General features: G+C 42.2%; 1 protein-coding gene across 1 annotated transcript; it reads right to left on the reverse strand.

The window, feature by feature from the left end:
* Window positions 1-10,697: 10,697 nt before the first annotated feature.
* Window positions 10,698-22,743, reverse strand: snx21 (sorting nexin family member 21). The gene is made up of 6 exons (XM_080015926.1): window positions 22,597-22,743; window positions 20,488-20,808; window positions 19,555-19,751; window positions 16,768-16,909; window positions 16,381-16,546; window positions 10,698-13,529 (listed from the first exon to the last, which is right to left on the reverse strand). The coding sequence occupies exons 2-6, from the start codon at window positions 20,792-20,794 to the stop codon at window positions 12,929-12,931; spliced, it is 1,413 nt and encodes a 470-aa protein (XP_079872052.1). The 5' UTR covers window positions 20,795-20,808; window positions 22,597-22,743; the 3' UTR covers window positions 10,698-12,928.
* Window positions 22,744-23,636: the final 893 nt, after the last annotated feature.

Raw genomic sequence — 23,636 nt, forward strand, 5'->3', positions numbered from 1 at the left:
TAACTACTATGTCTAGTTTAATAACTAGTATGTCTCGTTCAATAACTACTATGTCTGGTTTAATAACTAGTATGTCTCGTTCAATAACTACTATGTCTGGTTTAATAACTAGTATGTCTCGTTCAATAACTACTATGTCTAGTTTAATAACTAGTATGTCTCGTTCAATAACTACTATGTCTAGTTTAATAACTAGTATGTCTCGTTCAATAACTACTCTGTCTAGTTTAATAACTAGTATGTCTCGTTCAATAACTACTATGTCTGGTTTAATAACTAGTATGTCTCGTTCAATAACTACTATGTCTAGTTTAATAACTAGTATGTCTCGTTCAATAACTACTATGTCTAGTTTAATAACTAGTATGTCTCGTTCAATAACTACTATGTCTGGTTTAATAACTAGTATGTCTAGTTTAATGACTAGTATGTCTAGTTTAATAACTCGTATGTCTCGTTCAATAACTACTATGTCTAGTTTAATAACTAGTATGTCTCGTTCAATAACTACTATGTCTAGTTTAATAACTAGTATGTCTCGTTCAATAACTACTATGTCTGGTTTAATAACTAGTATGTCTCGTTCAATAACTACTATGTCTAGTTTAATAACTCGTATGTCTCGTTCAATAACTACTATGTCTAGTTTAATAACTAGTATGTCTCGTTCAATAACTACTATGTCTAGTTTAATAACTAGTATGTCTCGTTCAATAACTACTATGTCTAGTTTAATAACTAGTATGTCTCGTTCAATAACTACTATGTCTAGTTTAATAACTAGTATGTCTCGTTCAATAACTACTATGTCTAGTTTAATAACTAGTATGTCTCGTTCAATAACTACTATGTCTAGTTTAATAACTAGTATGTCTCGTTCAATAACTACTATGTCTAGTTTAATAACTAGTATGTCTCGTTCAATAACTACTGTCTAGTTTAATAACTAGTATGTCTCGTTCAATAACTACGTCTGGTTTAATAACTAGTATGTCTCGTTCAATAACTACTATGTCTAGTTTAATAACTAGTATGTCTAGTTTAATGACTAGTATGTCAAGATTAATAACTACTATGTCTGGTTTAATAACTAGTATGTCTCGTTCAATAACTACTATGTCTAGTTTAATAACTAGTATGTCTCGTTCAATAACTACTATGTCTAGTTTAATAACTAGTATGTCTCGTTCAATAACTACTATGTCTGGTTTAATAACTAGTATGTCTCGTTCAATAACTACTATGTCTAGTTTAATAACTAGTATGTCTCGTTCAATAACTACTATGTCTGGTTTAATAACTAGTATGTCTCGTTCAATAACTACTATGTCTAGTTTAATAACTCGTATGTCTCGTTCAATAACTACTATGTCTGGTTTAATAACTAGTATGTCTCGTTCAATAACTACTATGTCTAGTTTAATAACTAGTATGTCTCGTTCAATAACTACTATGTCTAGTTTAATAACTAGTATGTCTCGTTCAATAACTACTATGTCTGGTTTAATAACTAGTATGTCTCGTTCAATAACTACTATGTCTGGTTTAATAACTAGTATGTCTCGTTCAATAACTACTATGTCTAGTTTAATAACTAGTATGTCTCGTTCAATAACTACTATGTCTAGTTTAATAACTAGTATGTCTCGTTCAATAACTAGTATGTCTCGTTCAATAGCTACTATGTCTAGTTTAATAACTAGTATGTCTCGTTCAATAACTACTATGTCTGGTTTTATAACTAGTATGTCTCGTTCAATAACTACTATGTCTAGTTTAATAACTAGTATGTCTCGTTCAATAACTACTATGTCTAGTTTAATAACTAGTATGTCTCGTTCAATAACTAGTATGTCTCGTTCAATAGCTACTATGTCTGGTTTAATAACTAGTATGTCTCGTTCAATAACTACTATGTCTAGTTTAATAACTCGTATGTCTCGTTCAATAACTACTATGTCTAGTTTAATAACTCGTATGTCTCGTTCAATAACTACTATGTCTAGTTTAATAACTAGTATGTCTCGTTCAATAACTACTATGTCTAGTTTAATAACTAGTATGTCTCGTTCAATAACTACTATGTCTGGTTTAATAACTAGTATGTCTCGTTCAATAACTACTATGTCTAGTTTAATAACTCGTATGTCTCGTTCAATAACTACTATGTCTAGTTTAATAACTAGTATGTCTCGTTCAATAACTACTATGTCTAGTTTAATAACTAGTATGTCTCGTTCAATAACTACTATGTCTAGTTTAATAACTAGTATGTCTCGTTCAATAACTACTATGTCTAGTTTAATAACTAGTATGTCTCGTTCAATAACTACTATGTCTAGTTTAATAACTAGTATGTCTCGTTCAATAACTACTATGTCTAGTTTAATAACTAGTATGTCTCGTTCAATAACTACTATGTCTAGTTTAATAACTAGTATGTCTCGTTCAATAACTACTGTCTAGTTTAATAACTAGTATGTCTCGTTCAATAACTACGTCTGGTTTAATAACTAGTATGTCTCGTTCAATAACTACTATGTCTAGTTTAATAACTAGTATGTCTAGTTTAATGACTAGTATGTCAAGATTAATAACTACTATGTCTGGTTTAATAACTAGTATGTCTCGTTCAATAACTACTATGTCTAGTTTAATAACTAGTATGTCTCGTTCAATAACTACTATGTCTAGTTTAATAACTAGTATGTCTCGTTCAATAACTACTATGTCTGGTTTAATAACTAGTATGTCTCGTTCAATAACTACTATGTCTAGTTTAATAACTAGTATGTCTCGTTCAATAACTACTATGTCTGGTTTAATAACTAGTATGTCTCGTTCAATAACTACTATGTCTAGTTTAATAACTCGTATGTCTCGTTCAATAACTACTATGTCTGGTTTAATAACTAGTATGTCTCGTTCAATAACTACTATGTCTAGTTTAATAACTAGTATGTCTCGTTCAATAACTACTATGTCTAGTTTAATAACTAGTATGTCTCGTTCAATAACTACTATGTCTGGTTTAATAACTAGTATGTCTCGTTCAATAACTACTATGTCTGGTTTAATAACTAGTATGTCTCGTTCAATAACTACTATGTCTAGTTTAATAACTAGTATGTCTCGTTCAATAACTACTATGTCTAGTTTAATAACTAGTATGTCTCGTTCAATAACTAGTATGTCTCGTTCAATAGCTACTATGTCTAGTTTAATAACTAGTATGTCTCGTTCAATAACTACTATGTCTGGTTTTATAACTAGTATGTCTCGTTCAATAACTACTATGTCTAGTTTAATGACTAGTATGTCTAGTTTAATAACTAGTATGTCTCGTTCAATAACTACTATGTCTAGTTTAATAACTAGTATGTCTAGTTTAATGACTAGTATGTCTAGATTAATAACTAGTATGTCTCGTTCAATAACTACTATGTCTAGTTTAATAACTAGTATGTCTCGTTCAATAACTACTATGTCTAGTTTAATAACTAGTATGTCTCGTTCAATAACTACTATGTCTAGTTTAATAACTAGTATGTCTCGTTCAATAACTACTATGTCTGGTTTAATAACTAGTATGTCTCGTTCAATAACTACTATGTCTGGTTTAATAACTAGTATGTCTCGTTCAATAACTACTATGTCTAGTTTAATAACTAGTATGTCTCGTTCAATAACTACTATGTCTAGTTTAATAACTAGTATGTCTCGTTCAATAACTACTATGTCTAGTTTAATAACTAGTATGTCTCGTTCAATAACTACTATGTCTGGTTTAATAACTAGTATGTCTAGTTTAATGACTAGTATGTCTAGTTTAATAACTCGTATGTCTCGTTCAATAACTACTATGTCTAGTTTAATAACTAGTATGTCTCGTTCAATAACTACTATGTCTAGTTTAATAACTAGTATGTCTCGTTCAATAACTACTATGTCTGGTTTAATAACTAGTATGTCTCGTTCAATAACTACTATGTCTAGTTTAATAACTCGTATGTCTCGTTCAATAACTACTATGTCTAGTTTAATAACTAGTATGTCTCGTTCAATAACTACTATGTCTAGTTTAATAACTAGTATGTCTCGTTCAATAACTACTATGTCTAGTTTAATAACTAGTATGTCTCGTTCAATAACTACTATGTCTAGTTTAATAACTAGTATGTCTCGTTCAATAACTACTATGTCTAGTTTAATAACTAGTATGTCTCGTTCAATAACTACTATGTCTGGTTTAATAACTAGTATGTCTCGTTCAATAACTACTATGTCTGGTTTAATAACTAGTATGTCTCGTTCAATAACTACTATGTCTGGTTTAATAACTAGTATGTCTCGTTCAATAACTACTATGTCTAGTTTAATAACTAGTATGTCTCGTTCAATAACTACTATGTCTGGTTTAATAACTAGTATGTCTCGTTCAATAACTACTATGTCTAGTTTAATAACTAGTATGTCTCGTTCAATAACTACTATGTCTAGTTTAATAACTAGTATGTCTCGTTCAATAACTACTATGTCTGGTTTAATAACTAGTATGTCTAGTTTAATGACTAGTATGTCTAGATTAATAACTAGTATGTCTCGTTCAATAACTACTATGTCTAGTTTAATAACTAGTATGTCTCGTTCAATAACTACTATGTCTGGTTTAATAACTAGTATGTCTCGTTCAATAACTACTATGTCTAGTTTAATAACTAGTATGTCTCGTTCAATAACTACTATGTCTAGTTTAATGACTAGTATGTCTCGTTCAATAACTACTATGTCTGGTTTAATAACTAGTATGTCTCGTTCAATAACTACTATGTCTGGTTTAATAACTACTATGTCTAGTTTAATGACTAGTATGTCTCGTTCAATAACTACTATGTCTAGTTTAATAACTAGTATGTCTCGTTCAATAACTACTATGTCTAGTTAAATAACTAGTATGTCTCGTTCAATAACTACTATGTCTAGTTTAATAACTAGTATGTCTCGTTCAATAACTACTGTCTAGTTTAATAACTAGTATGTCTCGTTCAATAACTACTATGTCTAGTTTAATAACTAGTATGTCTCGTTCAATAACTACTATGTCTAGTTTAATAACTAGTATGTCTCGTTCAATAACTACTATGTCTAGTTAAATAACTAGTATGTCTCGTTCAATAACTACTATGTCTAGTTTAATAACTAGTATGTCTCGTTCAATAACTACTGTCTAGTTTAATGACTAGTATGTCTCGTTCAATAACTACGTCTGGTTTAATAACTAGTATGTCTCGTTCAATAACTACTATGTCTAGTTTAATAACTAGTATGTCTAGTTTAATGACTAGTATGTCAAGATTAATAACTACTATGTCTGGTTTAATAACTAGTATGTCTAGTTTAATGACTAGTATGTCTAGATTAATAACTAATATGTCTAGTTTAATAACTAGTATTTCTAGTTTAATGACTAGTATGTCTAGATGTCTAGTTTAATAACTAGTATGTCTCGTTCAATAACTACTATGTCTAGTTTAATAACTAGTATTTCTAGTTTAATCACTAGTATGTCTAGATTAATAACTACTATGTCTAGTTTAATAACTAGTATGACTAGATTAATAATTAGTCTAGTTTAATAACTAGTATTTTTAGTTTTATAACTAGTATGTCTTGTTCAATAACAACAATGTCTAGTTTAATGACTAGCATGTCTAGTTTAATAATAATTGTCGAAGCTTCCACTGAGAGAAAGTCACCACAACACAGTGAACTATGCTCCTACATGTGAATGAACTACGACTGTTATTCATGTTAAATTGAACATTGACATTAACGCTGAATGGAACGATTTTCACGTCCGTGTCCTCATTCATCTCCTCCATTGTAGTTCCTATGCAGCACCACCAGGCGGCGCCACTAGCTAGTGTTAGCGTGAGCATGTAGGTGGAGTGACACCAGGGGCGTGGAACCAGGAGTGGTTGCCCGGCAACGGTCATTATTATTATTAACAGAGAGTGGTCATCATTTAGAAATAATAAACCCTTGACTATTGACCAATGAGAATCGATCACTGCACGGAGCCGTGGAGCAACGTTGAATAACTCATCTTGAAATTGTTTTTTGAGTTGCTGACTCGGCTCTCCGCCCTCTGGAACAGGCCACTCCCCCCGGGACCAGAGGGGTCGCTGGGATTTGGAGTCCATCCCCGAAACGACTCAGATGAGCCAAGCTGACGGCCCCCGCTCCTCGCTTTGCATTGTGGGTAACAGTGTGACGGCGACGGTCCAGTTCCACAGAGCGGAGAGGAGCCCCACCCTTCCTCGCCATCCACCGCCATCCTCTCCCTCTATGGGTGAGAACTCAGCTGCTTTTTTTTTTTTTTTTTTTTACAGAACCGACCGGTTTCAACATCCTGACCCGAGAATCCTCACGGTAGAAATATCTGATGGCCAGATCCACGCTAAATATGTTGGCATTAATAATAATGGAATAACCATGTCAGATACTGGATATAGCGGAACTGACAGCTTCTCTCTGTCTCCAGGCTGCCGTACTGAGCCCTGCCAGCGGAGGGCGCTGTGGCTGGCGCAGCAGCAGCAGCAGGTGGGGGGCACCATCGAGGCACCAGGAAGAAGCAGAACCATGATGGACCTTAGCGACGGGGGCCGGCCACGCCGGGCCAGTCACCCAAACACCAGCCAAACCAACCCGATGCGGGCCGGCCAACCGGGAACCCCGCCCGCCTCGCTGGGGCCCCGCAGCCGAGCCAGCTACCCCAACAACTGCACCCCGAAGAACGGCTGCCACCCCGCCACGCTGCGGGGCGGCCCGGCGGCCCTGCGTCCCCCGGGGGAGAGGAGCCCGGACGAGTGGGGGCTCAGGGAGAGGGGCCGCGAGGAGTCGCCGCTCGCCAAGCGACCCGGATCGGGTTCCAGCGCCGCCTCGGAATGCCGCGGCTTCCAGACCCTCGGGGGCCACACCGGCAACCCCAAAAGCTGCCCCGCCCCGCTCTACAGCACACTGGGTGGGATCCCGCGCTCCCCCCGCTCGCCACCCTCCCCCCGCTCCAGGCTGACCAGTCAGAAAGCCGTCCGGAACCAGCTGCTCAGAGCCCGGGCCTCCCGACTGGCCAGGGAGCGCAGCGAGGTCACCACAGACGAGGAGGTGCGAGGAGGAGGAGGAGGAGGAGGGGAGCGAGACAGAGGGGAGGAAGAGGAGGAGGACGAGGGCCGCTGGGCAGGTCGCTACTGGAGCCGCAACGAGAGACGCAGACACCTGGCGTTGTCACGGCAACACAGAGAGCGGAGGGGGGGCGGGGGGGGGCTCGAGGACGGCCACGGATGTTCGTCACAGACGGTTCTGGAACTGAGCCACAGGAAGCAGAACCGCCTGCGGAACAGCAAACTGCTGGATGACTGGACCACGGTGGAGGAGCTGCTGACCCACGGGACACGGGTGGAGGGAGACAGCCAGCTCTGTCCAAGCCCTCTGCTATCCGTTACTACTGTCTGACTGCCCTCTGCTATCCCTTACTACTGTCTGACTGCCCTCTGCTATCCCTTACTACTGTCTGACTGCCCTCTGCTATCCGTTACTACTGTCTGACTGCCCTCTGCTATCCCTTACTACTGTCTGACTGCCCTCTGCTATCCCTTACTACTGTCTGACTGCCCTCTGCTATCCGTTACTACTGTCTGACTGCCCTCTGCTATCCGTTACTACTGTCTGACTGCCCTCTGCTATCCGTTACTACTGTCTGACTCGACATATCACTTCGCTGTGTACAGTACTTTGTTCTGGTACCGCATAGTACTCTGCAGTACTACAGTAAGTACTGAAAAGTACTCACACACAGTTATCACAGTATTACACACACAGTACACAAGTTTACATGTATTCATTTAGCAACTTACATGAGAAGTTTCTACATTGTACAGAGTCGTGCCCTGCTGTGGAAATAATAGATTACAAATACTGGGAAAAAGTAATCTGATTACAATCATTACAATCAAGGCTTTAAAAGCCTCAATCAGATTGAGGTCAATGACATTTACAAAGTAATCAGATCTCACTCATGTGGTCAGCAGGTAAAGCTGTGGGGAGGGATTACAGTAATCAGATTACAGTAATCAGATTACAGTCATTCGGTCAGGAAGTAGAGCTGTGGGGAGGGATTACAGTAATCAGATTACAGTAATCAGATTACAGTCATTCGGTCAGGAAGTAGAGCTGTGGGGAGGGATTACAGTAATCAGATTACAGTAATCAGATTACAGTCATGCGGCCAGGAGGTAGAGCTATGGGGAGGGATGACAGTAATTAGATTACAGAAAATAGTAACTGCACAGAGCCTGGAATGGAAACAGATTAAACAGAACGAAAAATTATACAAAAAACATAAAACATAAAAATGTATATTTTTATCATTAGAGACGATGTCAGATGGATTATTTGTAATGGATTACTTTTTCTAAAGGCGCGTGTGTGTGTGTGTGTGTGTGTGTTAGAGATTTATTCTTCTATGGAAACTCTGTTTCAGCCAAAGATTCAGTTTCAATTTGTTTCATTTAATTTCGATGTTGCGAAACCAAACGATTTCAACCGAAAACCAGCGACTGTGGAACGAACCAGTATTTTTATATCATCCATGTCATTCAATAACAATCCATAACTCACGCATTGATAACGATTCATATGGAATATTCACATCAGCACATTCGGTGGTTCTCAATGTGGGGTGCGGGGACCCTCCAGGGGTCCTCCCAGAGGTTGCGGGGGGTCCCCAGAAAAATTATTCATCACTAAAATGTGGAGCAAAGTGAGGATCCTGAATGAAACACAAACAATATTTTATATATTTTAGATAAAAATTATGAAACTAAAACTTTATGTCAATCCATATATTTGTTATTTTTCATTTAAATTTTCAAACAAAACAGTGAAGTGTGTGTGGCAAAAGCCTATAAATAAATAAGTATTTTGGATAGTTTAAAAAATGTTGAAAAAATAAAAAAATGATTTGGATTGAGGCGAATGAGACGCGCGTCCAGTACGACGGGTTCGATCCCTCACTTGTTATTGACAATGCCGAGTCAATGACTTGTTCCCGAGCCCCGGGCCGCTCACAGCGGAGCCGCCCACCGGGGGGCGGAGCACCACCACGTCAGTTGGCGCTGGCGGTCCAACTCCACCCTCACGTCGGCTTCACGCCCAATCCGTCACTGTGTCGGACGCGACTCCCCCTCGTGGCCGCTGGACGAACTGCGTCTGGGTCTCACATCCCATAATATGCCAGGGAAAACAGGAGAGGTTTCCCCCCCCCCCCGGAACAACAGGAAGTCGTCTGATGGACATTTACCACGTTCCATGAACGAGTGAAACACACAATTCACCAATAGGAAGAAAGATTTATCGGTGGTGAATACGGTGAAATCCAGTTTGATTTAGTGACGTCACTACTTTACATACGTCCTCACTTCCTTTGAAAGCCAGCTCCACTCGGACGGAGCTGACGACACCATTTACCGGCTCCGAGGGGTGTGGCAAGACCAGAAGAAATATGAGGAGGTGGGGCTTGTGTCAGAGGAGGCGGGGCTTGTGTCAGAGGAGGCGGGGCTTGTGTCAGAGGAGGCGGGGCTTGTGTTGGATCCACAGGGATGACTGGACTCCCGGTTTGTCGTCGTTTGCCGGATTGGGTGTGAAGCGGGTGTTGGGGCGTGTCCCTGCGCGGCCCCCGTCGTAGAGTCCTTCAAAGCGGGGCGGCGACCAAAGGGAGGCGGGGCGCCGGCCGGCAGCGCGCGCCTCCCCCGGCTGGCGCGGTTGTCACGGCGCCGAGGAGGCAGACGCCGCCCCTGTCCTCCGGTGGTTGGTTCATTTCCCAGCATGCACTGCACACTGCCCCACGTCAGAGGATCCGTGTCTTGACTTTGTTTGCTGTAATAAAGGTGTGAAACACGTGGTGGATCCTGTCCTTGCTGCTCAACACGTCTTCTTCATGTTGTTGCTTCTCTGATGCGTTTCACACGAAGTTCAGAGACATGTTCACTTGATCTTTTTTTCAATATAATATTAAATATTAAAATGTTCAGTGCGACGTTCAGGGTGGTCCGCAGTGAGGGGGGGGGGGGCGGGTGCCGCCCCTTGGGACACATTCTTTAAACAATTATTTGAATAAAAGTTCAAATTAAACATGAATAGCAATTTGAACAGTAGTCAACCTCGCGATATTTTTTTTTTTATTGAGATCAAAAATAAGTAAATCAACTTTTATCAAGTTATTTGCTTTTGTTTGATTACATTTATTTCACATAAAATATCAATAAATCTAATTCTAAGTCAGTTCATTGTCATACGTTTTCAACAGGTTAGATAGATTGGCCAAAAATATCATGATTAGATACAGTACATACTGATACCTGCAGAAGAAGACGAGGAAGGATCCTGCAGCTAAGACTGAAGCATCTTGGGAAAATGGTGACTTAACTAAGGACTGGACTGGACTGGACTGGACATCACCTGTGACTGGACCGGACATCACCTGTGACTGGACTGGACTGGACATCACCTGTGACTGGACTGGAGATCACCTGTGACTGGACCGGACTGGACATCATCTGTGATTGGACTGGACATCGCTCGACTGGATTGACGCAAATAATTTCTAAATAAATGTGATTTAAACAGTTTGGTTTAAGGTAGTGACACTTTTATTCTGTAAAACAGACTTTCCACAAAAAAAAAAAAAAACTTTGAGAAAACCTTTGGGGAACATTTCCACGTTTCACCGCTGAGCAGCTGGAGTGTGACATCATATCTGAAATTAAGCGTTTCCTGCTCCAAACCACCAAATCCAATGGTTCTCAACCGGTGGCTCCCGACCCAATGCGGGCTCCTGGGGACGTTCTGAGGGGCCCGCCAGTGTACATTCCACTTGTTTAAAAACCATGTAGATATATCTACACATCCTCCTTGAAGTGCACCAACTGTCTGACGCTGCGCTTTTATTCTGAAATGGCCCTGACCTCATTGATCACATTTTAATGTTGATAAAATAAGGATTACTAAGGAATCCAGCATTTGGATCATTCAAAATATGATACGTTTTGATTGTTTCATTTTGTAATCATATAAAATGTAAGTTTAAGTGTTGGTTTCCAGGATGAACAAGAGGATTTGAAAACAGAAAAGAGAAGAACCAGTTCCACATGGTGTTCGCTGGGTATGAAAACAACAAAATTGAACCAGGTTCAAATGAAACAACAAATGCACTTTGTTCCATCAAGATAATTCCTAAATTAAAAACAACACACAGATGACGCAGTTTGAAGGCCACAGATATTATCATCATATAATTGTCAATAATAATAATAAAAATAATAAGATATTATTACACATCACAAATTCCCAAAGTCTGAGAAATTCAGTTCAGTCAATAACAGAAAAAACCTTCAACTTGTTGTTTTATATTATAATATATTCCATCATATTGTATGAAATGAATACACTGTATAAATGGAAAAAACCTTGTTTTACTGAAACAAGAACAAATAATGCTATTAAATCCTGTTTTATAATAAACGTAGCTGTAATGCCGAACTTTAGGTATACCCTTAACGTGAACAAAGTCTTTAACTATATAATCAAAATGTTTCTAATATAATACCATAAAATATAATATAATATCATATCATATTATATAATATGATCTCATATAATATAATATAATATAACAAAATCGAATCTAATATAATATAATATAATATAATATAATATCATATAATATAATATAACATAATGTGGGGGTGTAGACGGCACCATGCAGGACATAAAACAGATTTCAACTTGGTATAAAAACATGATAATAATCAAAAGAATAATAATAAAGTGTGCAAACTGAAACGTATCTTTTAAAGATGTTTTGCATAGAAGACGTGTGTTCTTCGTGCAGTAAAAGTACAATGCAGTAAACCCAGTACAAAGTACTGCATGTGTGAGTGTAATACCACAATATGAACGATATAAAACCACACAATCAATATTTCAGAGTATAATATAAAAGATACATCCTGATGTCTGCTTTTAAATCCAGGATTCTCAGCTTCATCACGTTGAACTAAAGACGTAACATTTGTGCAAAGTCGAGTGCAGGGGTTCCCAAACTGGGGTCTGCGGTCCCCCTGGGGGGTCCTAAGAGGATCTGCAGGTGGTCCGCAGCAAAATGACTATTTTGTATGTTTTAATGATTTTTTTCTGTATTTTTGAGAGTTGACCTGATCTGATCCTGACCTGAGTTGATCCATCCCTTCATTCTGAAAACATAAATATCTGCTGGCTTTACGTGGTGTTCCCTTTCCCTCCACGTCAACACGTTTACGAAGGATACCCTTTAACGCGGTGCCACGCCTCCATCTGGATCATTTTACCATGTTTACACAATAGAATCATCGCTGTGTGGATGAAGAGCATTGATTGAACAGTGTGAAGGTCACTGTGACGCTCCTTTAAGACAACACCATTTCCTGGTTTGTGTTCCAACCAGATTATAAAGTATGTATGACTTAATGTTGTTGAGGAGAAGTTACAACCGTGTGGGACGCATCGAGTCCTAACAATACGAGTACTGAAATGTTCAAACCATAAGAGTGGAATCACAGTATTTGGACACAGTCCTGGAGAGCTGTGTGGAACTTGTGCGTCCATTAAATACTCAAGGCCTGGAAGTGGAAGTGGACGCTGTACGTTGTTCTATACACAGCCTCTAAATCCTAGGATAATAAACTGGAGATTAAATATAAATATATTTGCTGCTAAAATATAGTTTAAAAAGTGCTCATTTAGCTACTGAACCGTGTGTGTGTGTGTGTGTGTGTGTGTGTGTGTGTGTGTGTGTGTGTGTGTGTGTGTGTGTGTGTGTGTGTGTGTGTGTGGTCTACCCTTCGTCCTCGGCCTCCCTCAGGTTGTGTTTGACCAGGAACTCTTTGATGATTGGCTGATTGTCTAGCCCCGCCCACTGCTCCTCCAGCCGCTGCAGAAGCTCCTCCCACTGGCGCTTGTCCCGCCCCGTCTGCCACGACAACCGCACGATGGCCCTCAGCAAAGGGACCAACAGGGGGTGGGGCTTGTCCAGCTCCGGCGGGCGGGGACCGTCTGTCACCGTCTGTGGTGGGGGCTTGTCCCCCAGTGGGTGTGGCTTGGTGTGAGGTGGGTGGTGCTTGTCATCTGGTGGAAGTGGCGTTGTGAGGGGTGGGTGTAGCTTTTCTTCAAGGGGGAGTGGCTTATTCCCAGTGCTGTGTGCAGGGGGCGTGCACATCAGCGGGGTGAGAGCGTGCACGGCGAGCTGGCAGTGCTCGTGCGCCTCCTCCAGCTGCTCCACCTCCTGGAAGCAGCTCGCCAGCGCCACCAGCGTGAACAGCCAATGGGACGAGGTGGCGGCGGGGCTCTGGTTGCCACGGTAATCGTCCCATCCCAGCTTGCACTGCAGCCGCTTGGCGTTGAGCAGCGGACCCAAGGCCTCCTGGTGCTGGCCCACCCTCCACAACACAACACAGACAGCAACTCAGTGGTGCTGCTAACTGCACTGTTCACAACATTAGAGGTTCTAGACCAGCGGCTCTAAACCAGTTCTAAACCAGTTCTCGACCAGCGGTTCTAAACCAGTTCTCGACCAGCGGTTCTAAACCAGTTCTAGACCAGCGGTTCTAAACCAGTTCTAGACCAGCGGTTCTAGACCAGTTCTAGACCAGCGGTTCTAGACCAGCGGTTCTAAACTAGTTCTAAACCAGCGGTTCTAAACCAGCGGTTCTAAACCAGTTCTAGACCAGCGGTTCTAAACCAGTTCTAGACCAGCGGTTCTAGACCAGTTCTAGACCAGCGGTTCTAGACCAGCGGTTCTAAACTAGTTCTAAACCAGCGGTTCTAAACCAGCGGTTCTAAACTAGTTCTAAACCAGCGGTTCTAAACTAGTTCTAGCCCAGCTGTTCTAAACCAGTTCCAGACCAGGGGTTTTAAACCAGTTCTAGACCAGCGGTTCTAAACCAGTTCCAGACCAGCGGCTCTAAACCAGGTCCAGACCAGAGGTTCTAAACCAGTTCTAGACCAGCGGTTCTAAACCAGTTCTAGACCAGCGGTTCTAGACCAGTTCTAGACCAGCGGTTCTAGACCAGCGGTTCTAAACTAGTTCTAAACCAGCGGTTCTAAACCAGTTCTAGCCCAGCTGTTCTAAACCAGTTCCAGACCAGGGGTTTTAAACCAGTTCTAGACCAGCGGTTCTAAATCAGTTCCAGACCAGCGGTTCTAAACCAGTTCCAGACCAGCGGTTCTAAACCAGTTCCAGACCAGCGGTTCTAAACCAGTTCCAGACCAGCGGCTCTAAACCAGTTCCAGACCAGCGGTTCTAAACCAGTTCTAGGCCAGGGGTACTAAACCAGCGGCTCTAAACCAGCGGTTCTAAACCAGCGGTTCTAAACCAGTTCTGGACCAGCGGTTCTAGACCAGCGGTTCTAAACTAGTTCTAAACCAGCGGTTCTAAACTAGTTCTAAACCAGCGGTTCTAAACCAGTTCTAAACCAGCGGTTCTAAACTAGTTCCAGCCCAGCTGTTCTAAACCAGTTCCATACCAGGGGTTCTAAACCAGTTCCAGACCAGCGGTTCTAAACCAGTTCTCGACCAGCGGTTGTAAACCAGTTCTAGACCAGCGGTTCTAAACCAGTTCTAGACCAGCGGTTCTAAACCAGTTCTAAACCAGCGGTTCTAAACCAGTTCTAAACCAGCGGTTCGAAACTAGTTCTAAACCAGCGGTTCTAAACCAGTTCTAGACCAGCGGTTCTAAACTAGTTCTAAACCAGCGGTTCAAAACTAGTTCTAAACCAGCGGTTCTAAACCAGTTCCAGACCAGCGGTTCTAAACTAGTTCTAGACCAGCGGTTCTAAACTAGTTCTAAACCAGCGGTTCTAAACCAGTTCCAGACCAGCGGTTCTAAACTAGTTCCAGGCCAGCGGTTCTAAACTAGTTCTAGACCAGCGGTTCTAAACTAGTTCTAAACCAGCGGTTTGAAACTAGTTCTAAACCAGCGGTTCTATAACAGTTCTAGACCAGCGGTTCTAAACTAGTTCTAGACCAGCGGTTCTAAACCAGTTCTAAACCAGCGGTTCTAAACCAGTTCTAAACCAGCGGTTCAAAACTAGTTCTAAACCAGCGGTTCTAAACCAGTTCTAAACCAGCGGTTCTAAACTAGTTCCAGCCCAGCTGTTCTAAACCAGTTCCATACCAGGGGTTCTAAACCAGTTCCAGACCAGCGGTTCTAAACCAGTTCTCGACCAGCGGTTGTAAACCAGTTCTAGACCAGCGGTTCTAAACCAGTTCTAGACCAGCGGTTCTAAACCAGTTCTAAACCAGCGGTTCTAAACCAGTTCTAAACCAGCGGTTCGAAACTAGTTCTAAACCAGCGGTTCAAAACTAGTTCTAAACCAGCGGTTCTAAACCAGTTCCAGACCAGCGGTTCTAAACTAGTTCTAGACCAGCGGTTCTAAACTAGTTCTAAACCAGCGGTTCTAAACCAGTTCCAGACCAGCGGTTCTAAACTAGTTCCAGGCCAGCGGTTCTAAACTAGTTCTAGACCAGCGGTTCTAAACTAGTTCTAAACCAGCGGTTTGAAACTAGTTCTAAACCAGCGGTTCTATAACAGTTCTAGACCAGCGGTTCTAAACTAGTTCTAGACCAGCGGTTCTAAACCAGTTCTAAACCAGCGGTTCTAAACCAGTTCTAAACCAGCGGTTCAAAACTAGTTCTAAACCAGCGGTTCTAAACCAGTTCTAGACCAGCGGTTCTAAACTAGTTCTAAACCAGCGGTTCGAAACTAGTTCTAAACCAGCGGTTCTAAACCAGTTCCAGACCAGCGGTTCTAAACTAGTTCTAGACCAGCGGTTCTAAACTAGTTCTAAACCAGCGGTTCTAAACCAGTTCCAGACCAGCGGTTCTAAACTAGTTCCAGACCAGCGGTTCTAAACTAGTTCTAGACCAGCGGTTCTAAACTAGTTCTCGACCAGCGGTTCTAAACCAGTTCTCGACCAGCGGTTCTAAACCAGTTCTAGACCAGCGGTTCTAAACCAGTTCTAGACCAGCGGTTCTAAACCAGTTCTAAACAAGCGGTTCAAAACTAGTTCTAAACCAGCGGTTCTAAACCAGTTCTAGACCAGCGGTTCTAAACTAGTTCTAAACCAGCGGTTCGAAACTAGTTCTAAACCAGCGGTTCTAAACCAGTTCCAGACCAGCGGTTCTATAACAGTTCTAGACCAGCGGTTCTAAACTAGTTCTAGACCAGCGGTTCTAAACCAGTTCTCGACCAGCGGTTCTGAACCAGTTCTAGACCAGCGGTGTTGTTACCTGATGAGCAGCTGTCCGGTCTGAAGGTCCGACAGGTAGAAGAACAGCCGTACGCACAGCGCCCCCCGCAGGACAGACAGGGAACACAGGTGAGACAGGTACTGCTCGAAGGCCCAACTCCGCTGAGCGATGGTCTCCGCCGTGAAGTTCCGACGCAGCTTCTTCCCTAGCAACAAGGAGACGTGGCGCTTGATTTGAGTTTCATGTTTTCACGGTTATCATGACCATAAGCCCGTCCCAATTGCCCTGCGGCACTTCCTTGGAGGTGTCAATGTACAAAAATGTAGCTTGAATGTTATTCTCCCTTGTAAGTGGCTTTGGATAAAAGCGTCTGCTAAATGACTAAATGTAAAATGTAAATGTAAAAATGGCCGACCCTCCACCTACGTGGGAAACAGACGCGCTGCATCTGGTCGCCGTGGTTGCGGCGCAGGGCGGCGTGGAGACGCTGGAAGTCCGAGTAGCGACGCGTGATGACCGCCGGAGTTTTATCACTGGAGCCGGACTGGACAACATGGATGGTGTAGAGCTAGAGGGAGGGTTTACTGCAAGTCTTTATTATAGCCCATAACATGACTCTTTACTTGTACTATATATATATATACACACACACACACACACACACACACACACACACACACACACACACACACACACACACACACACACACACACACACACACACACACACACACACACACACACACACACACACACACACACTTTTTATTTTTTATACCCTTATCAGTCCTACAACGGGGAAATTCACAATTTCTCTGCTTTTACCATCTTAGTATCTGACATATGTAGGAGCAGCGGGCGCCATGTGGCGGCGCCCGGGGAGCAGTTAGGGGGTTAAGTGTCTTGCTCAAGGACACGTCAGCACGCTACCAGGAGGAGCCTTGGATCGAACCAGCGACCTTCAGCTTACTCGACGACCCGCTCGACCTATCCCCGCGCGCGCACACACACACACTCCTTTTTTTAGGTTATATTTTCACAAGTATATTTTTTAAGGGCAAGGTTTCCACATTTCAGTCCGGGTCTCCCCCCCTGGGTGGCCCCCGTGAGGGGTCGCCACGGCGCATCGTCTGCCTCCACATTCCTGCCTGTACAGTCCTAATAAAACCTGTTGAATTGAAATCAAAACTCAGTTCCATCCCGACGAAACTGTCGACGATTCTCAACAGAGTTTGAAGACGAAGACAATCTTCCGCCGAGCCTGAATCAGCCCCACTCAGACGGTCGTAGGTGGAGGCGAATATGTTTATGTGTTCATCTAAAACACAACTTTTTATCCCGTCTCTTGGGATGATTTTAAGGCTTCACCAAGTCAGACACTCTCATCTCACTTTTCAGCAGATTTCTTTCATGAATGGCTCCACTCTCAGTGAATGCCTCTCATTTTGGAAAGTGAGAATGGAATCCGGCGCGTTCCCGTTTCACGGCTCCCAGCGCAGTTTAACTCGGCTGACCAAACCGCCTCCCACATCGCCCCTGACATTCACGTCTCCATGGCAACAACATCCACATAACCACTGAGTCACCACCCGGCACACGGCCGCAACAATCCCCTCCAGGACTCTCCCTCTGAGCACTTGTTGTGTTGTTACGTATTCTTAGACATTCTTCCAGGAAGACGGGACGTTTTCTGCGACTGGTGGAATATTAAATTGTCTCGTTTTGTGTTTCCCCACTTCCAGGGATGAATGTTTCCTCCCTTCTCCTCTGAAATGAGCACAGATCCCCTGACAATAAACGTCACTGACCGTGCACCAGAGAGAAGATGGAAAACAATGTCGAAAGGTTACTGTCGTTCAATTTCTACAATTCTATTTTCTGTATTATTTCAAGATTTCATTTTGGGCTGAGTTGAGTTGTTTGCCCTTTGGACCATTTCTGTACTCGTTAACATATATATATTTTGTTTTTATATATATTTCAATTGAAATGTACATATTCAATTCAGATTGACGTCAGAGCCAAACGAGTGGTGGAACAGAAAGCGCAGCCCTCAGAGAAGGAGCGGCGGTCCAACAGGTTACGGCGCCGTCTCGTGGAGTCAACTTTTCGCGAGAAGCAAACAATTGAAATGATTCAACAAAGTCATAATAATTCATTTGTTTCAGTTTTTCTGGTTTAAACGTCAGTTTTGTTTTAGTTTAAATAAAAGGTTTTTGTTTTGTGATAATAATAACAACAGCAATGCCATATATTGTTTTAAATATACACAATATACGGTTGGCACCGTGCTCCGGTGGGTTATCTCCCAAATAGGAGCCTTTCTGTGTGGAGTTTGCATGTACACTCACATGGGGTTTCCTCCACCTCACGTCAGTAAGGTCCCCCACCAAAAACATGCACCCATCATGGTCTGACCAGCAATGGACATTTATCACCTGGTCCCCGGGCGCGTCCACGTACGCTGCCCACTGCTCCTGGCTGTGCCCCCAGAGGAAGGACAAGCCAGGATGGGTCAAAAGCAGAGAATCCATTTCACAGGCACCATCAAAGCATGTGCATGTGTGTGCAAGCATGTGTTGTAGTGTGGTGTGTTGCGTGATGAATAAAGACTGTTTCTTCTTAAATATACTATAAAAATAATAATCAAATATATTTTTTTACAAGTATTTTTGTTGTGTTACAACAACCTCATGTGAAGTTCTGTAATTATAATTTGTGATTCTGTGACGTCACTGTGCATTCCAGCTGCCTTCGGTCAGAGTTTTTATATTCTGGATCATAAACTAGACTCTACAGGGTTAAAACTGCACAGCCACACGTTCAGAAACACATTTACATTTTTACCGTTTATATCCAATAACGATAACCAATAACATCGACCGACAGTATGTTGCTCATTTTTAATAAGTCACCTTCAGTTTAGAACGCGCGTCAGGTCAGAAATGACCCATCTAAAATGAGCTTTGTTTTGCATTTATCCATTTGTACAAATGACTCAATGAATGAATGAATACCAAATTAAACTGATTAAGAAACAATGAGTTAACATCATCAAAAAAGACCTTCAAATAAGGAATTCTCAGAATTATAGATGATTTAAATAGTATTGTATGAAAAAACAAAGCTAGAGAACAGTAACTGGGTTGATTTTTGTTCCATCGTGTGCATTTTAGGGATGACATCATCTACACGTGCTGTGTTTCCGCTCACCACGTATTTGGAGGTTCCTTCCAGCACCACGCTGGCGTCCGTCACCTCGAACAGCAAACTCTCACCGGAGGGGGCGGAGCCTCCGCTGCCGGAGGGGGCGGGGCCCCCGCTGCCAGTCAGGCTCCTCCAGCTGTGCTGCAGCTGCTGCATCACTGAGGGGGAGGAGCCTGGGGAGGACACGCCCACAGGACTGGCATCTGAGAGACGGAGAGAGCGGCTCAACTGAGGAACACGTCAAATCAAATAACCCCAAAAAATAACCAGATCCTTGTTTTCTTGCTTAAAATTAAAAAAAAAAAACGATATTATATATCATATAAAATTACAGAAATTCATGAAGGTGTTTTTTTTATCATGTTAATTAATTATGAAATGAAATATGAACGTCATTAAAAAAACAACAACTTAGAAACAAAAACAAAATACAGTTTAAACCGTGTCATTTTTTAAATGACATTTGTCTCATGACATTTGATCAATTGTGAATCGACAAAAGTAAACTCACAGCTTCAGAGTACTATTTGCCACAACAACTTCCTTAAGTTACTATAATGCTTCCGCTGTGTCCGAAACAGCATCCCAGCGAACTATGTAGGCGGTACACTACATGCACCAGGGCGACTCAACGTGCTTTGAGAAGGTATAAAGGACATTAAATAATAGCAAAGCAGAATAAAGGCTTCAAACTAAAAGACAAAAACGCAGACGAAACATCATAAAATCACAGCGCTAACAGGTTAACGTGCAAATTAGAAAACAGGTCTACACAGGTAAACATGGCAGGACTCAAAGCTGCACCCACTTACAGCCCACACCCTTGAGTACACCAGTAGAAAGTAATACTATTTTACTATTTACTCCTGTTTTTATTATGTCGTCAGCATACATTTGTGAAATATGAAAGGAAGTCGTTTCCACGGCAGCAGGTCCCACCTGTGCTGCTAAGCCCCTCCTCCATGGACTCGCCCAGGAAGTCCGAGTCGCTGTCCATCCCGGACCCCTCCTCACCCTCGCCGCCGTCCTCCCTCCCTCCTCCCCCAGCTCCACCGTCGAAGCACAGCGTCCCCCCCAGCCGCTCGCTCACACACTCGTCCTCCTCCGCTAGCTCCGCCTCCAAGCGCTCATCATCCAACTCGGCCCCACCCCCTCCCTCGCCTCCAGGAGGTTCGGGCTCAGGCTCCGCCCCCTGGCCCTCCTTGAACAGCGAGCGCTTCAGACGGTCCAGAAGTCGGGACGCCATGAGGCTCAGGGCCACTAGGGGGGGATGGAGAGACAGGACAACGGAATCATTTTATTTATAATCAAATATTGTCATGATCATCGGAGGGAATTTAATAAAAAAATAAATAAAAAAAAGGCAACCAAACACTGACTTCTAGAAGTGGTTGCCAAGTTGGCCACCATGCATCAACAGTTTGTTGCCAAGACTGCCAAAATGGTTGCACCAGGAAAACTCATTTTCCTCGGTGGAAGTTTCCAAACAGACAGAGGTTGCCTGTGCTTATTGTTTTATGGAAAAGTGGTTGACGACGTGGCAACCACAACGCACAAGATGGTTGACAATGGCCTCAATCTGGTTGCCGGGGCAACCGGGACACAGTTGTCATATCCCAGAAGTAAAACAGGCAACCAAACAGATAGAAACAAACTTCTTCCAAGATGAAGCTCTGAGTCAGTTCCAGTTCCCGAGCAGTGGAAACACATTAATAATGCATTAACGTTGGCCTCAAACTGCAGCTCAGTGGAAAAACCACCCATAGACGCCAGGAGGAATTTTATAATAATAATAATAATCATAATCATAATAATAATAATAATAACTGGGATCTACATAACGCCTTTTAGGAACCCAAGGACAGGACAGGAAAAACAAAAAAAACCTAAAAAAAAAACAAGGCAGCGTAGATAAAGATAAATAACAGAAAAAGAAAGCAAAAAAGTGTCGGTGGCAGTAAGGCCTCGTTGAAGAGGCAGGTTTTTAGCAGGTTCTTGAAGGTGGTCAGGGATGGAGCGTTCCGAATGTCAGGTGGGGTGGGGGTGACCTGTGGAGGCAGTGACTCCACCAGACTCTGAAGGTGTTCTGTGGTATCTGGCACCAAGACGTTGGCAGCAAATCCTTTAAGTCCTGGAAGGTGGAGGTGGGGCCCCCATGGATCAGGCTTGTTGTTCCAGCACATCCCACAGATGCTCCATGGGATCGGACCCTAACCCCGCCCATCCACATGATGCAGAAGAAAACCTGATTCATCAGACCTCCACCTTCTTCCATTGCTCCATGGTCCAGTGGTGACGCTCACGTGTCCATTGTAGGAGCTTTCAGGGGTGGACAGGGGTCAGCATGGACACTGTGAGCTCCCATACGCAGCAAGCTGCCATGCACTGTGTGTTCTACACCTTTCTATCATAGCACCATTCACTGTTTCAACACTTTGTGCTGCAGTAGTTCTTCTGGGGGATCGAACCACACGGGACTAGACTTCACTGCCCACGTGCATCAATGAGCCTTGTTGCCGGTTCAGCGGTCGTCCTTCCTTGGAGTACTTTTGGTAGGAAATATATAACAGTATATATATATATATATATATATATATATATATATATATATATATATATAACAGAATATCTATAATAGAGGTGTTTTTAAATGTTTCTTTCAGAAGAGAACCTGAATCTGAGGAAAACATTAATAAAATAAAATAAAAAGTAAATAAAAACATCTGCAAAACAAGAAGAGTCAAATATACATAAAATATACAGAATATGCGACCGTCTGCACAGGATAAGTTATTGAACTGTGATAATAACTGTGTTTACTAGGTTGAAGTTTGCAGTTTGCATCATTATGTGATGGATGATCAGTTAAATAGTTGAAGGAACACGAAACATGAATAAATCCACTGGGATGCACCAGCTTGACTGCTTTTCTAACTTCGTGCGACTCTCCTGGTGTCTGTGCAGCTAGCAGCTAGCAGTTAGCAGCTAGCAGCTAGCTCAGTGTTGTGGGGCTGCGGGTCAGACACCGGGAGCTTCCCCTGGACTCACCCGGGTCCCGGTGCTTTAGTTGTCGGCCTCCTGTCAGTCCATGCGCGGCAGGTAAACGGGTGAAAGTCCGGGTGGAACGGACCGAACCGGACTAAAGTCCTCCCGGTCCTGGTCCCGGTCCTGATTCTGGTTCTGGTTCTGGTCCCGGTCCTGGTCCCGGAGCAGCTGATCCCGCTGCGACGGGGGCGCGGCCCCGATGCGAGGGGCGCGCGCACCAGACGAGCACGCCGGGCGCGCGCGAATCGTTCATGTGAAAATCTCAATAAATAAAGAATAAAATATAAAATGTTGAAAGTACAACAACTTATACTGAAGCCTCCCTCAACATAATGAATATGACATTCAAAACACAGGTGTACACACCAGCATGGACATCTCATTATTTTGATATTCTTCTTAAAATAATAATAACAATAATAATAATAATTATATATATATATATATATATATATATATATATATATATATATATATATATATATTCTTTTTTATATATTTATATTTATATATATATATATTTTTTTTAATATATACATGTAAATATATACATATGTATTTTTTATATTTAAATATATACATTATAGATAATTTAAATAATATTTTGATTGATGATGCAGATTCTCACATCATGTTTGATGATATTTTCATCACATTTAGATGCACAACTATATCAATTGCTGCTCTTTGATAAACACAGGTGAGCAGCTGAAAATGACGTCATTTAAAAGCAGAACGAGTCAGAACAAAACCTGTTTTGTGGAGCATGAACCGCGTTGCATGCTGGGATATTTGCACTCTGCGGGGAACGAAAACGCCTCTTCACCGCCAGCGGGCGGGGCCCACACGAGTGGGCGTGGTTTGCGGTCACACCTGGCCATGGGTTATTTAGACAAGAGGCGGGGCTTAGGCAGGAAGTTGGTGAGGCGCGAAGAGACACCTGAACACAGGGTTCGGACGAACAGCAGACCAGGTGAGAGCACCTTACTTCCTGTTGTATGAATATTACACTGTTTACTTCCTGTTGTATGAATATTACACTG

Source organism: Zeus faber, assembly GCF_960531495.2.
Source record: "Zeus faber genome assembly, chromosome: 15".
Taxonomy (NCBI): Eukaryota; Metazoa; Chordata; class Actinopteri; order Zeiformes; family Zeidae; genus Zeus; species Zeus faber.